At 34.7% G+C, this 14,462-nt stretch overlaps 1 protein-coding gene across 1 annotated transcript in view; it reads right to left on the reverse strand.

Annotated features, from left to right (window-relative positions):
* Positions 1-2,651: 2,651 nt before the first annotated feature.
* The window catches only part of LOC149572039 (ATP-citrate synthase alpha chain protein 3-like), a 57,190-nt gene continuing 45,379 nt past the window's right edge, over positions 2,652-14,462 (reverse strand). Inside the window, exons 6-13 of the mRNA XM_089813376.1 lie at positions 14,145-14,196; positions 13,831-13,945; positions 13,630-13,711; positions 8,175-8,270; positions 7,967-8,068; positions 7,611-7,727; positions 7,326-7,442; positions 2,652-3,011 (exon numbers count right to left, since the gene is read on the reverse strand). Coding sequence (XP_089669502.1) covers positions 2,940-3,011; positions 7,326-7,442; positions 7,611-7,727; positions 7,967-8,068; positions 8,175-8,270; positions 13,630-13,711; positions 13,831-13,945; positions 14,145-14,196 — 753 coding nt within the window. The 3' untranslated portion in view covers positions 2,652-2,939. The remainder of the gene's footprint in view (positions 3,012-7,325; positions 7,443-7,610; positions 7,728-7,966; positions 8,069-8,174; positions 8,271-13,629; positions 13,712-13,830; positions 13,946-14,144; positions 14,197-14,462) is intronic.

A 14,462-nucleotide genomic window follows, 5' to 3' on the forward strand; every position in this document is an offset into this window, starting at 1 on the left:
AGAGATAAAGATGTTAAGTGATTAACAATTGCAAAGAAGTGACGCGGGCAAATTCAAAAGGTTTCACTACTTCACAAGTTTGAAATAACAATTAGTTTTAATGTTGTGAAGGTGTGATCATGGTTAGTGTGCATTCATTGCTACTTCACTACGATTAGTAAAGAAGGCACTGAGAAGTTGCGAAGTGGTGAATAAGAGTAATTGTAGCATCACAGGTTAAAAGGCATTCAAGACATTTCAAGTTGCCAAGCGGGGATAAAGAGCCAAAACAATAGAAAATAAAGAAATATGAACCATTTTGACGGTTTCCAACCATTTCTACTTTCTTTTTCTAATGTATTGAATTGTAATCAATGACTGTTGGATTTCTAAGCAATTCAAGTGCTCTATTAATGTAATGGATGAATCTATAACTGACCAAGAACCCTAAGAGGGGGCCTATATATGTAATTTTCTAAATTAATAGAAAGGATCAACAATTTACCTTACTATTCTTCCCCCATAGTTGAGACTATTGAAAGAGACTCCAAGGAGCGTAAGGAGGGATTTGATAATGTCTGGTTATTGTTTTTCCTATCATTGTCTCTTGTCTATCGAGCTAGCTAGCATGTATGTAGGTTAATCTTTTTGGAATTGTAAGACAAGTACTTTTGAAGCTATTAGTATTTGGGCTAATCAAAGTGTTAGTGCAGTGTTAATAGTATGGGTAGTCAAAGTGCTATCTTTCATAGGTATTTATGCTCTTTTCCAGAGCTGCATAACATTTTGCATCTGTAATGTGGAGTTAAGAATTAAAGTGTGCTGAGAGTTTGCCACTAGGCAATTGTGACTGGTTAGAGAGCCACTTAGGGCCATGGATGTTCTTCTTTCATTACATTCCCTTGCATCCCATAGTCTTAGATGCATTTAAGAGTAGGAGTAGAGTTAGTGTTAGACCTAAAACCTCACCTAGGTTGCTTATGTCTATGAGCATTCCAGTTAGCCTCTTTTGCTCTCAGAGTAAGAGCATAACCTTGGTTACCCTTTTGATCACATAAAGACATAATTCCAAGTATATCTTACACAAGGGAGCTGTACCCTTCAGTTCAGGGATTAGTGACATAGGAGTGCACTAATCCAATCTGTTAGAGATAGCTTGTTTCTCATCACCTTGTGCATAAGGAGTCAGTGTAAAACCAAATCAAGGTGAGGGACAAACTGTTTACTAACATATATCTATGGTGAGGATCTAAAGGAGAGATTCTTCCCCCTCCTTGCGCAAAGATTATACCCCCTTTTAGATGTGAATCAAGTAGCTTCTATCTTAGTGTTCTTAATTAAGATTTTGTTCACAATTACTTCTTGTGGCCCCACAAAGCAGGATTAAGGGCTTCCAACACCCGTCACAAACACTCAAATATAAGGCAATCTCATAAAAGAGATTTAGAGTTCTATCCCCCACACAAATACTGGTGTATTCCATCACATTTCTACGAGTATAAGGATGATGGTGGTCCTGCAACTGAAATTACAGCCCGAAGGTCCGACACATTCATTGGAGTGAAGTAGAATAAAATAACTATGCCACTTGAGCTTTTACTATCAAGTGATTCTTGATTATAGTAGGTTGTATTAGCCAAGTTTGCTTATTCCCCTTTAAAATTATTTGTGTACACGATGTAGGCACATGAAGATATTTCAGTGTAGGAAAGTGGGCTGGTATACCTCATAGTACCTAATAGGGAAAGGCTAGTGGTTGGTCAAGATTGTAGAGCCCATGGGCTAGAATATTCCCTGAAATTTGAATTTTGTAAAATCATATTAATAACTATTAATGAAATATAAACTTTACAGATAAAAATTTAATAAGAACAAAAGTTTCAACATTTATCAAGACAAGGCTTTATCGATTTGACGAGTTTCACTTCAGATCAAAAGCTCTCCAAGTCCAATTACCCTTACACTATGTATATTGTTATTACTTCTGTGATGATTTTCTTTAACCCTATGAAAATTTTATGGGGTACAACTAAATTACAATCAGATAATATTCAATTCTCCTTAAAAGCATTTTCACATGTCTGTACATATGGAAAGCTGATTTAATTCAAGCCAAGGAAAGATATTGTAGTTTCTTGCTTTCGTTAAAAGAGAAACCCTCATTTTATTGTTTACCCTTTAACAAGGAATACAAAATTACCAAACTTTTTTCATTTTGTGATATCACTATCAAGATTTAACTGTGTAGCTTTTAAGTCAAACTCATTGACCCATATCTCATGAGTAGTGATTCAACACAAATCCATCTCTCATGAGAATAAATGGAACACTCGGCACTAATTGGATCTAGGTGATGTTCACACAGGTGTAGCATTGGGACTTCCCGGGAGGTCAACCATCCGAGTAATAAGCCTGAGCAAGCTTATGAAATAAATGTTGCTATTACATATTTCTGTATGATAATCGAAATTTCCTCTGTTGGAGTAGGTTTTGTAAACTGCAGATACTGAAATTAATATACATAAGAACAACAATTTAAGCTGTCCAGTATCATTGGAATGAATTCAAATATAGGATAGACAGAGAATATATGCACATTCATAGCTATATTTTAAATGTGATTTATAAAAAATGTACCTCAATAAAACTGATTAAAAGTTTTAAAGTGTAAATTATATCACAACGTAGGGAAAATTGGTCTGCCTTATTAATTATGATTTAAAAAATGACAGAGTTTGAAGAACAATACAACCTTCAAATACAGTGTGAAACAGTCCACGGCTTAATGAACCACGATAAAAGAAGAATACTACATCCATGAAATTTGCATGGAAGACATCTCAGATTTGACATGGTACTGACTGCCATGAAACTTAGCACACAAGTCCAACTCCCTAAATATAGCTCCCATGAACAAGTCTAAAACACATAAGCAGAGATTATTATGGCATTTCAACAATTTAGTCAGCTGCAGTAATGTACTGAATAGCCTGCTTGCATATTCCAGTCATACTAGCTTCTGGTCCAAAGACCTGGAGATCAACGAAAGAATAAATTATCTTCCCATGCATGCTTTGCTGAGGAAAGCATTGAAACATATGAAGTGGTTGTTTATTCTAGAGGCATACTTGTAAAAGTTCAAAACAGATTTCTAACTGCTGAAACAAAATATTCCAATACAAAAAGATAAAATCAATATCCTAATTTGTTAGCTAGTTTTAAGAAATTTTAAAATTCAAGCTTTGAAGCGAAGAAATAGTGGAAGCATAGACATAAACATACTAACACAACTCATGGTACTGCCACTTGAACTCTCTGAACTGAATTTTGAAGTAGCGACTAAAGTACTGAAATTTATTTGGGATTAGAGACAGTTGACTTTTGTTTTAACAGTTTGTCATTTTCCCTTTAACCATTGACATTGTGGGATTTTTATTTCTATTTTTTCAAATATATATTTTTAAAATAATTTACTAAAAGTGTAGTGAATGTTTTATGATGAATTGTTGGGCAAACATGGCAAGCACCTAGAAGACTCAGCAAGCTATAAAGCGCAAGAAAAGTATACCATTCTTATCCACAGTCACCTCCAATTACTTTTCTATGAACCAAGAAGAGGTTTGCTTGTTGCATATTAGTCATTACTGTTCTTTTCACTACACAAGCAGTAAATAGAATTTAGGAAGCGACAGACACGAGCCTTTGACTTGAAAATACCATAATTGGCCCCTACACAAAGGTGCCCCATTCACATGCAGAACTACAGCAACTGAATTCAACATCTGTAAAAAATAGTGCTTTCATGGAGGCTGAATAAAATCCCAAGTTGATCAAATTGAAGCAACCGATGGCTTGCTTCATGATCTTCAACTCTGACATGGGCTAACAAAGTCTCAATACAACGCAAATATGTAGCAATAAACTGTCACATCAGATGATAAAATCTGATGGTCCAGATACATTTCAAAATAAAGATAGAACATCGCCAAACACTAAGAAGTGATGCCATCATGTCTCAGGCTTGTGCTATTTAGTGGAATTTAGCAAAAGGTACTAAAGATGTTTAAAAGGATATTTTTCACTTATAAATGAGCAAATGCCTAATTCTCACAACACGGGCATGCATGAATATAATGGGAACCTGAGTATTATAGTAAAGTGAGAGAAAAAACATCTAGACAATATTTTATAGCAAGGAAGCAATTTTGTTCATGACAAATGAATCACCTCTTTCTGGACGAAATGAAGAATCATCTTTGAAAGCCATGCTTATGTGTTGGAGGAACAAAATTAAGGATATCACTTCCATCCACGAAGAAAGACAATCAACAAAAGCTATTCTATCTAGTTTCATAACCATAATCCAAACAAGTAACATAAAATAAAATAACTCTGTCATACAAAATTCTAACATCTAATGTTTGCAAGGAGGGAAAAATATGGCCACAGAGTTGATCTGATTTCTGTACGATACTCCAGCTGTGTATTAGCTTTATTCATGGATAAAAAACATCCAGAGAAATTTGCACAGAAAAAGAGCTACTAAAGAAAACTTTACCATAGAAGTAGTTCACACACACATACGTAAGACAGTGCAAACGCTGCATGAGTGCAAAAGGTATTTCTTTTGTATCAGATGGTATATGTATATCAATTCCTTTTTCAAGGATGACTGTAACTCAAAAAAAAATACATACATCAAGACTTTTATGCATTTGTTGAAAAGCAAACAGAGTGGTCCTGTAAAAGAGTTCAGATATGACAATGATAGGCAATACCTATTGCAGACTTGGGAATGCAGATGGAAGACTCTGGAATAGAAATTTAACTAACAATCTCTTACCGATAGAACACAAGTAAATCATGTAGTTGAGACTAGTAGCCAGATTTGTTTTGTGTTGAAACAAGGGCAGGCATCTAAAACTAAAACACCAGAACACAGGAATTGTTAAAGCTTGTAAAGGAGAAAACGACATAGGAGTGGAAAGGTTAAAACTCATTTTTTCCTGATTTGAAAGGATGAAACCTATTGTGGGTACTTTCCCTGAAATGGCAAGGTACAAGATTCAACTATTTGGGGACAAAGTAATTAGTTGTGATAGGGAAGAAGCTTCAACTTTTGTGCTGGTATTTGGATTTAAGTTTTTAACTAGTGAAAACCAGATGAATAATAAAATAAGTGATAGATAAGTCAGAAGAAAGTGATAATGCAACCAAGATCCAAAGGTTGAAGAAGCATGCCAAAGAAAGCTTCTAATTTTTTGGTGGCACCAGATCCCATAAGTCTCAGTCAACAGCCTATGAATTTAAAAAATCCTTGAGCTGAAAAAAACAGATGTACTTCAAGTGTCAACTTGCAAAAAAAACTTGGATGTAAGACAGTACACATAGGTTGGACCGAGAATATAAGAATCCTTGAGCTGAAAAAAACAGATATAATTAGATATGAACTTACCAAACAAATTTGGATGTAAGAAAGTGTACAGTGTACACAGATAGCTCAATAAGTATATTTACTTCTCTCATAAATTCCAACTTTTCCAAGTATAGCATCAAAATTTGACATATGCATTTAATACACTTTGAAAAGATAGAAGTGAACGGAAGCAATAAACTCCTCCCAAAGCTGGCTTTTTCTCAAACAAAAGAGGAACATGGAGGCATGATTAGTTGCTCTAAATAATAATCAGGTTCAAGGTACATGGCACCACAGATTGGTGTAACACAATAACATTCACAATGTATGTTCTAGCTGGCATCCACAGCTTTTATGGCACATTTTCTCAGTACCAAAACTTATAATCAACTGGGCACTTATACCAGGTACAATATTGGGAAACAATGGTGCAGATATGGAATGATGATAGTAAAAGCTGAAACAAGACCAAGTTATCAACGAATCGCTGTCCATTTCCCAGTAAGTGGACTACAGAAACACAGTATCAATTCCAAATTCCAATGTTTATTTGAGATGCTAGGAGAGGTCAACACTTATTGTATGTTGATGATATCATTTGACCAATAACAAATCTGCATTAATGGGGTATATGAAAGCTACGATAGCTTTGATGTGGTCGCACCATTACAAAAAAGCAGGGGAGGAAGCTATCAAGTGGATTAGAATCATTAGATAATGGACTGAAACAACTAAGCAATCAAATTTTCTACTAGGTTCCCTTGATTTTGCCACTCTCCTCAATAGTAGCTAGCTTATTTATGAACAAATTTAACAAAAAGGCCATGAAATCATTCCACCTCATACCCAAATGGTGGCCCTGAGTTGTTGACAGTAGATATGTTTTACTGGAATCGGGGTAGAGAAAATCTGGATATTTTTCTACTTAATCTCAATCAATGCACTACCTGGACATTACTAAAATATGACAGAGGTAGAAGAGAATAACCCATTTCTATTCATAGGCATTTTGATCCTAAGAAACAAGGATAGAACAATCTTAAACGGACCAAGAAATGATAAACATAGATGCATATGTTAGATTAGACTCACAACACCATCCATACAAAAATAGTGGTTTTCAACATACCCTTCACATGGTTTTCAAGAACCTCTACTGCAGATTACATAAGGCCAAGGAAAGCTATCTCATGGTAGTCTTAGAAAGAAATGGCAAATTAAATGGAGAAAAAAAAGACAGAGACTAGCAAAAAAGAGAGATAATAATCAACAAGACACGGCAGCCTTATTGCCATGCATTTTATGCCACATAAGATAAATTAGCTAGGATACTTGTAAGAAATAGCAATCTAACCTTTTAAAAATATTTAACACCCTAAGAAACAAACATAGAAATAAAAAAGATTCCCTTCTTTGAACTAAGGAGAGATATTTCCTTAATTCCATGCTCCTAAATGAACCCTACATTGGAGAGAAAGGTTGTTGTCTCCAATCTAGAATCAAGAAGCTCAATGAGGACATAATAAGGAAGAGTTTAAAATTCATCATTAGATGAACACAGATTAAAAACTAGCCTTCAATCTGCATTTGCAGCTCTATACTTCAAGCCTTAACAAGTATTAACTTATCTTTAAATTTAATTATTTGATTAAGTAGTTAAAAAGGAGGTATAATAGAACAACACTTTGATTTACTGGCCAACTTGTGCTTGTTGCACTCCCAAGACATATTTTATAGTAACTAGATCACTCTTTCCTCTTTGAGCACATTCATTCCACAATAGTAAATCTATTATTAGCATGACACAAAATTTCAGATTTAGAGAACCTATACAATTGTTTCTCCTCTCTAGTAACATTTACCTAAAACATAGCACTGTAAACATAACCTCAAAAGTCGAAAAATGTAGATTCTTTCCACATCAACCTACCTCAATCGGTACCCCAATCTCTTCACTTAGGGCTCGCATTTTTGCTAGGCCACTTTGGTAATTTGGTCCTCCTCTCCTTACATATATATTCACCCTTGCAGCTTTAAGTTTTGATTCCTGTATATAATGATTTTTGATAAAGTTATGCTTCTGAAAAATAAAAATTAGTCTAGCCAGTTCACCCTAAACATATCATTTACCTAACATACATCATTCAGGAATGCAGATACTTGAACAAGAATCATCATGAAACATAATTGATTTAACTATTTAAGAAAGAAAAACCTTTTCACGCAAAGCTCGAATGATGCCATTAAATGTGGCAGCAACATCTGTGAAGTTAGCTATTCCTCCACCTATTAACAGTGCTCTCTTGCGGCCATCTGGGTTTGCTGTTGCACACTGCAACAATAGCTAATCCTTAAAGCTCCATTTGTATCCAATGAAATTCTATTATTTGTTTAATTTCTCTGGCTTAAAAATATGAAGTGATTTTTAGCGAAAGAACAAATGTTTTGAATACAAAGTTTTCAAAATGCTTTAACAAGGATAAAAGGAAAATTAGTCTAACACACACATATATATGTTAAGGAAAATTAGTCTAACACACACATATATATATTAACTTAAGGAACACTCACATCTATCAGAACTCTTGCATAGTATAACACCTCTTCTTCATTTGGAGCTCCACTATATTCTGCATAATTTCCAAGTTCACTTGCATAGCCTAGATCTCCAACCTAGAGATGCAACCGAAAACAACTAAGTTTGCAACTCCAACAAAATACTAAAAAATAAAGTTTTATGTCTACCAAAGAAAAATAAATAAATTTTGCAAGGCCTTACAGTATCAGCATATATCACACTAGCTCCTCCTCCAGCAACCATTGTCCAGATACGCCCTTTGGGATTTAGAATAGTGAACTTCAAGGAGGCACTTGTCTATACAAATCAATGAATGAAATAATTGTGAGTAGTTGATTTTGTATGGTTGAAGAAAATAAACTTTTTAAGAAAGGACAAGTGGCAACACATAAAGTCCTATCTATTAACTATCAAATTTCGCCTAGGTGAGAAAATGATCCAGTTGGAAAAGCAATGCAACATTTCTAAACACATAATGATTAGCTATTATGTTCCACGGCATTTCGGGATGGGGATGGGAGAACGACAGGGGCCATGTTTCCAGGATGTTTCCTAGAGGACCAAAAATAGGAGATTACAGTACACAAAAATATAAGAGATATGCCATTTTCAAAGTATATTAATATATTATATGTTCTTTTATGTTTTATATAACTTCTAGTGACAACATGTATGGTAAAATCAGAAAATGTCTTGGCCTAGACATAAAATAAGCTGCTCCAACACTTTGATGCATGCATGCGACATAGATTCAACTTAGTGCCAGCTTAGAGCCATTAGCTAATCTCAATGTCCACTTGGATTTGTTTCTTCTTTGCTGTCTTAAGCAAAACATTGAGTTATGTTGGTTTTAAATATGTTCCACAGCAGTTCGGAGACGGGTACAAGGGGACAGCAGCGGATAAATTTCCGAGACATTTCCTAGAGGACCAAAATTACAGGATGCATCCCTGTGGAACATTGCAGTATTCAGAGATAAACATGGTAGTAGATCACAACACTTCTTTGGGAGAAAACGTGTATCCATATCAAACTTGATTTTGTTTCATGAATTAAAAAACAAAGTTTAGACTATACTTTCTCTGTTTCAACTCCTTATTGATTTCAGTCAAAAGTCCTATTAAAATGCAAACTGCTTGGACTGATTATGATCAAAATGTTTTCTTTTCTGTTAATGTTTTATATCAGAAACAAAGATAATAATAAAAAATAATGAACAATAAGACACAACAGATACCACAAGGACACAACAAGTTGTCCTGGGAAAAGTCATCCAACTTGAGGTAGAAAAACCCAACCACATATAGATTCTAATAAGACACAACAGATACCACAAGAACACAACGAGTTGTCCTGGGAAAAGTCATCCAACTTGAGGTAGAAAAACCCAACCACATATAGATTCTATATATAATGAAAAAGCAGAAGACTGCTTCACAATTTTCCCAAACAGTAGACTAAACTGAAGTGAGGATCATAGCATCTACCAATATGCAGATCATAATAAATTCCTTAGTATCAATCTCTCAGAAAACAAAATATATCAATATGTTCTCGTACGAATTCCTCCTAGAAGAATACATAAAATTTAAAAATTGTCTCGACCCTTCATTGTCTTGTCATTAAAAAGTAAGGAACGTTCGTTGTCTTGACCCCTCATTCCCTTGACGTTACAAAGAAGATGATGTTATGGGTTTAGGTGGCTTCAAAAAAAAAATTATTTATTTTGAATACAGCAGAGTAAGATAGCTCCCACAGATATAACACCAACATTATTGTGGATGTTGCTCGGCAGTCGGCAGCTGTTCTCCTTCTGGAAGGTACACTCAGTTTTCTTAAAAGCTTTTTCTCTATTTAGCTGGGTTCAGATCTCTTCTATTTTAAGAGCTTTTTGTTTGCTTTTCTTGTGTTCAGATTGGATTCCCAAAAATTGAGAGAAGCTGCTGTTCTTTTCTAATATAAGGGGCTTTTCTACTTTAGTCTTATCATATTTTCCTAGCTGAGCTACTCCACTGAGATGGGGATTTTCATTGGAAACTTTAGTTCTTGTTCAATAAATGTGACCTAGGGCACACCACTGAAATATGAGATTGAAAGATTAAATAGAAGTAGAGCATTTAAAAGTTGAACTAGTGCAGTGCAATTATTTTCAAAATTAATAAAAGATCAATGTAGTTTTGAGAGTTGAGATTGTTATTTCATATTCTCATCTGTATCATTCTGTAATCTGTACATCATTGAATAGTGTGCTCAGATCTTTTGTTTTGATTGTAGTTACCATTTTAAGCTACTTCATTTTGGGTTTAAATTTCTGAGTATGAAATCTGTCTACCATGGTCTGAAAAATTAACACAAAATTCAAGTCACCATATTATAAGGATCAATATCTTACAGTCTACAGAATACCTCCCATATGAATATTGACACCCACATACAGAATACAGGGCATCCTAACTTGAATAAGAATGTCTAATTACACTGAGAATATTTTTTAAAATACCTTTCAAATAAGGCTTAGGTCACATACCAAAGGCTTTCATGCAGGAAAGACTAGGAAAATTGCCAGCCAATGTACAGAGAAGCATGAGATATTACAAAAGACCATGGAAGGTTAAATGTCATCAAATAAAAGAGAAAAAGGCTCAAAGAAGCGAAAGAGTGATTGGGGGAGAAAAGCCAAAGGTTAAAGGGACTAATAATCATTTCTGTCTTTGCATCTGTAAGACTACACACACACATACACCATACCGTAATCTAAGAGAGAGTGGTTTAGCAGCATCCATCCATTTCTTGTCCCTAAAGCACTGCCAAAAAAGACATCAGTTCAATGTCCACTAAGTGATGGGTTCACATATTTCTTCCATTTCTTGGGGTATATAAAATCAAAAGAACAGTGCATCACTTTTACATATATGAATTCAACATTGGTACTGGATGAATGCAGATTATAAGCAGACAAGGAGTGTAATTTTATGATCCAGAACTTTGTAGCATGGTTCATGCCACTAAATAAAAACATTCAGACATTAACTACAGAAAGCATCATAAGAACATTAACACATTTGGCAATGAAATTTTAGCCATCAATCATGTGACTCCACACATGAGAAACCCAATGTAATGCTACATGAACTTGGCTTCTATCCGATATCTCATCTTCCTCATACAAAATTTTTAATGTTATTCATTCAGAAAACACACACACACCCTCCCCCCTACTAATCATCCAGTAACTAGCTGATTCAATGGTGATAACTCACTTCAACATAAAACCAATCAGGAGATGATTAGTTTAATCAATACCTATCTCAAGATTCTAGGAAAAGTGCAAGAATAACAATATAATGTTGGAGGCCCACTTCATGGAACTTAAAGCAACTGCCATCCATCCACCTTAGAATGTTTGATGCCATCTTCACTAGTGAAAAGAAGCAAAGTATTGTGCAAATTAGGATCTTTTAGTTTACAATGACTAAAAGAGAAATGCTTATAAAACATATAAACAACATACCACAACATGGGAGTTTATGTGTGGAAAGCTCTTTTGGGAGAGAAACCACACTGCCCAAAAGCAAAACCACTTAACTAATTAGAAACAATCATGGTTACAATACGATCAAGGCTGTGCCTTGTACAGTTAAATTGCCAAAATACAATTCTAGAATGACTTGAGCACATAATAGTGCCAAATAAATAACCATACAAACTACATCTCCAAGCACTGATAAACAAACAAGATTCAAATTGGACACCATGAGTGGTTTTGGAAAGCCGTTAGCAATACCAAAGGATGTACTGTACCCAAAACAAGACACCCAAATTCAAGGTCCTCCTCCATCATGAAAGATCCTCCAAGCTATTTTTAATAAAAATCTTTACACACATACGTTGTCACAATCTATCATGTTTTGATCAATCAAACCCGGGTGCCAAAATTTGTCACATTTAACCCATTCGAAAAATATTCCATAACAAGTGTCCAAGCTGGTCAAAATGCTAATCAAGATGCTAACATAACCTTCCTCTAACACGCTCTTATGCATCATAAGAATCTAACATACACTCACTCCTGACATGATGACCTTATCTGGACCACAAAATGTTGACACATGTTCAAAAGATGCCACCTCAATATGGGATTCACATCCTTGTGTGATGAAAATATCTACTAAAAACAAGTCCATGTCACCTTCAAATGGGATGTCAACTCTCCACATTAAGACAAAATACACAAAAGAGAAAGTAGTGAAGGCATACAAAAGTATCAAAATTGAACATATGGAATGCAAGGTTGAGACAACTTTTTTCAACCCTATCCCACTTGTTGAACATTTGCAAGAGAAAAAGGGAAACTTAGCTCACAATAAAATATTGCTAATAGGGATCATGAAGCCCATAGACTCAATACACCACCTGAAATTACAATGCTCATGGACTTGGTCAAAGAATCTGTAACAGTTATCCAAGTCTCAACCTTTTCCAACATCATCTCCCATCCTTTCCCATGCCATTAAAAGAATAGTTCTTGACATCAACTATCTTCACTCTCGGATGGATGGTAGCATTGATATGAGTATCATGTGATGTATATTGCATAATGAATCTGTTTATGACTGTTCTCTATGGAATTATGTGTATACAGTTCAGAAATTTGAAATTCACGTGAGTACTTTTGTATAATATATATACATTCACACATTTACACACACACACACACGCCCTGATTTAATGTGCATTTCATTGCTGATTCAGGAATGTTTTAATATAAGAAATGCATATGAAATACCATGTAGGTTTAGGCTATCTGACTGCTCTAGCCAGCCATGGTAGGGGAAATGAGAAATAGCAGGTGGGAAAACAGTCTTGGGGTCAACCATCTAAGCATGCCACCTCATGGTATATGACCAAGGAGTCCCATCAGGCCAAAGAGGGACAAAGTACTGCCATTCGACTTCGGAAGGATGGGCTTTCCTGGGCACCGTGTTATGAATACTCCTCGTGACCTCTATCATGGCAAACGAATACATAAGGATGTTTAATCATCGAAAGTAGAACAAAAGTGGTAGGATAGAAGGAGCTGTTGTGTATCCCTATTTCTACCTACTGAGTTGACTGGAGAATAAGAATATCATATTATATATGCAAGTATTCTACTTCTCTATATGAAATGGAATTCGAAAAGAAAGAATTGAGTACATTAATAATAATATTACTTTGTAAGATTTTAATAAAAAAAGCCAAATTGCTATGATTGCCAATAGTAATGCAGTCAAGGGATGTTTAACCAAGCATTATATAGATTGGATGAATATGAAGTTCATAAATGATGATATTCCACGCTAAAACTTTTACTCTTTAAAAGATTTGAAATCTTCATTAAAAGTTACGTTTAAAGGTTTTGCTGTTTGGATATGACAGTATTCAAAAGGTTTTCACCTCTTTAACATTCAATCACTTATTTTCTTGGATTATCAGAGTGTGGTGGCTTCTGATTGCAATGCTACCACTCTATATTTGAAAGCGTCATGGCAATATAAGATCATAGTGGATATTACTTCAAGGAAAATCAACGTATATAATAATCCTTAGGCACACAACGTGACACATTCAAAAAAATTCATTGACCAAATAATGACATTTATTAACTAAGAATCACCTTTTCATCCATGTTGTGAACCAAATCTTCTGCAGGGCTCATGACTCGCCCAAAAGGCAATGGAAATTCAATCTGGCCCCACCTGTCGAAAGAAAACAAAGATCAGACTTTTTTAAACAGTTTTTATCTCATCCAAAGTTCAAACAAAAAACCAAGAAACTATGGGCATTCTAATTTGTCTAATAGGATGAGAAAATATACTTTTGGAAGTTCTTAAAAGCTGCAGTGTCATCCAATTCTCCTCTCATATCCAAGGGGTAAGGGTTTCCATCAACAAGTGTAAATGGATTCATCTCTAAGAAGGTGAAGTCTAAATCTGCATTGGAGATTGGAAGAATTCAAAAAAAAACATCAACGTTATGGAAAAAAAGAGAAAGAAAGCAATGGAGGCAAAAGTAACATTATCCTGATTGTTGATTTTCAGTTACAAGTAATTAGAAAGCCAATGAAGAGAAGACAAAAAAGTAGAACATACATAACTATTGACTGAGTTAAGAATTGGAGATGATTCTTACCCAGAAAAACTTTGTAAACACCTGTAATGAAAGTCTCAATTTTCCCACGAATCTGTGCAACAATCATAACAATCAAGAAAGATTTCGAATTAAATAAATCCATACAAGAGGAAGAGAGAAAAGAAAAAAAATGATGATCACCCAGCCAAATTCTAGCTTATCATAAACTTAAAATATTCTACAACTTTTATTCCAAACATTCTTTGTAGAGGTGTTCCCAAAAAGAAGAGAAGATTGATTTCAACATATAAAATTAAGATTAACAGTCATCATTTATCTATATGCATAATTGAGTTCATGTTAGTATCCATAGGGTTA

This window comes from Cupressus sempervirens, chromosome 2, assembly GCF_028749045.1.
Source record: "Cupressus sempervirens isolate cs-2001-9-10 chromosome 2, ASM2874904v1, whole genome shotgun sequence".
NCBI classification, from domain to species: domain Eukaryota; kingdom Viridiplantae; phylum Streptophyta; class Pinopsida; order Cupressales; family Cupressaceae; genus Cupressus; species Cupressus sempervirens.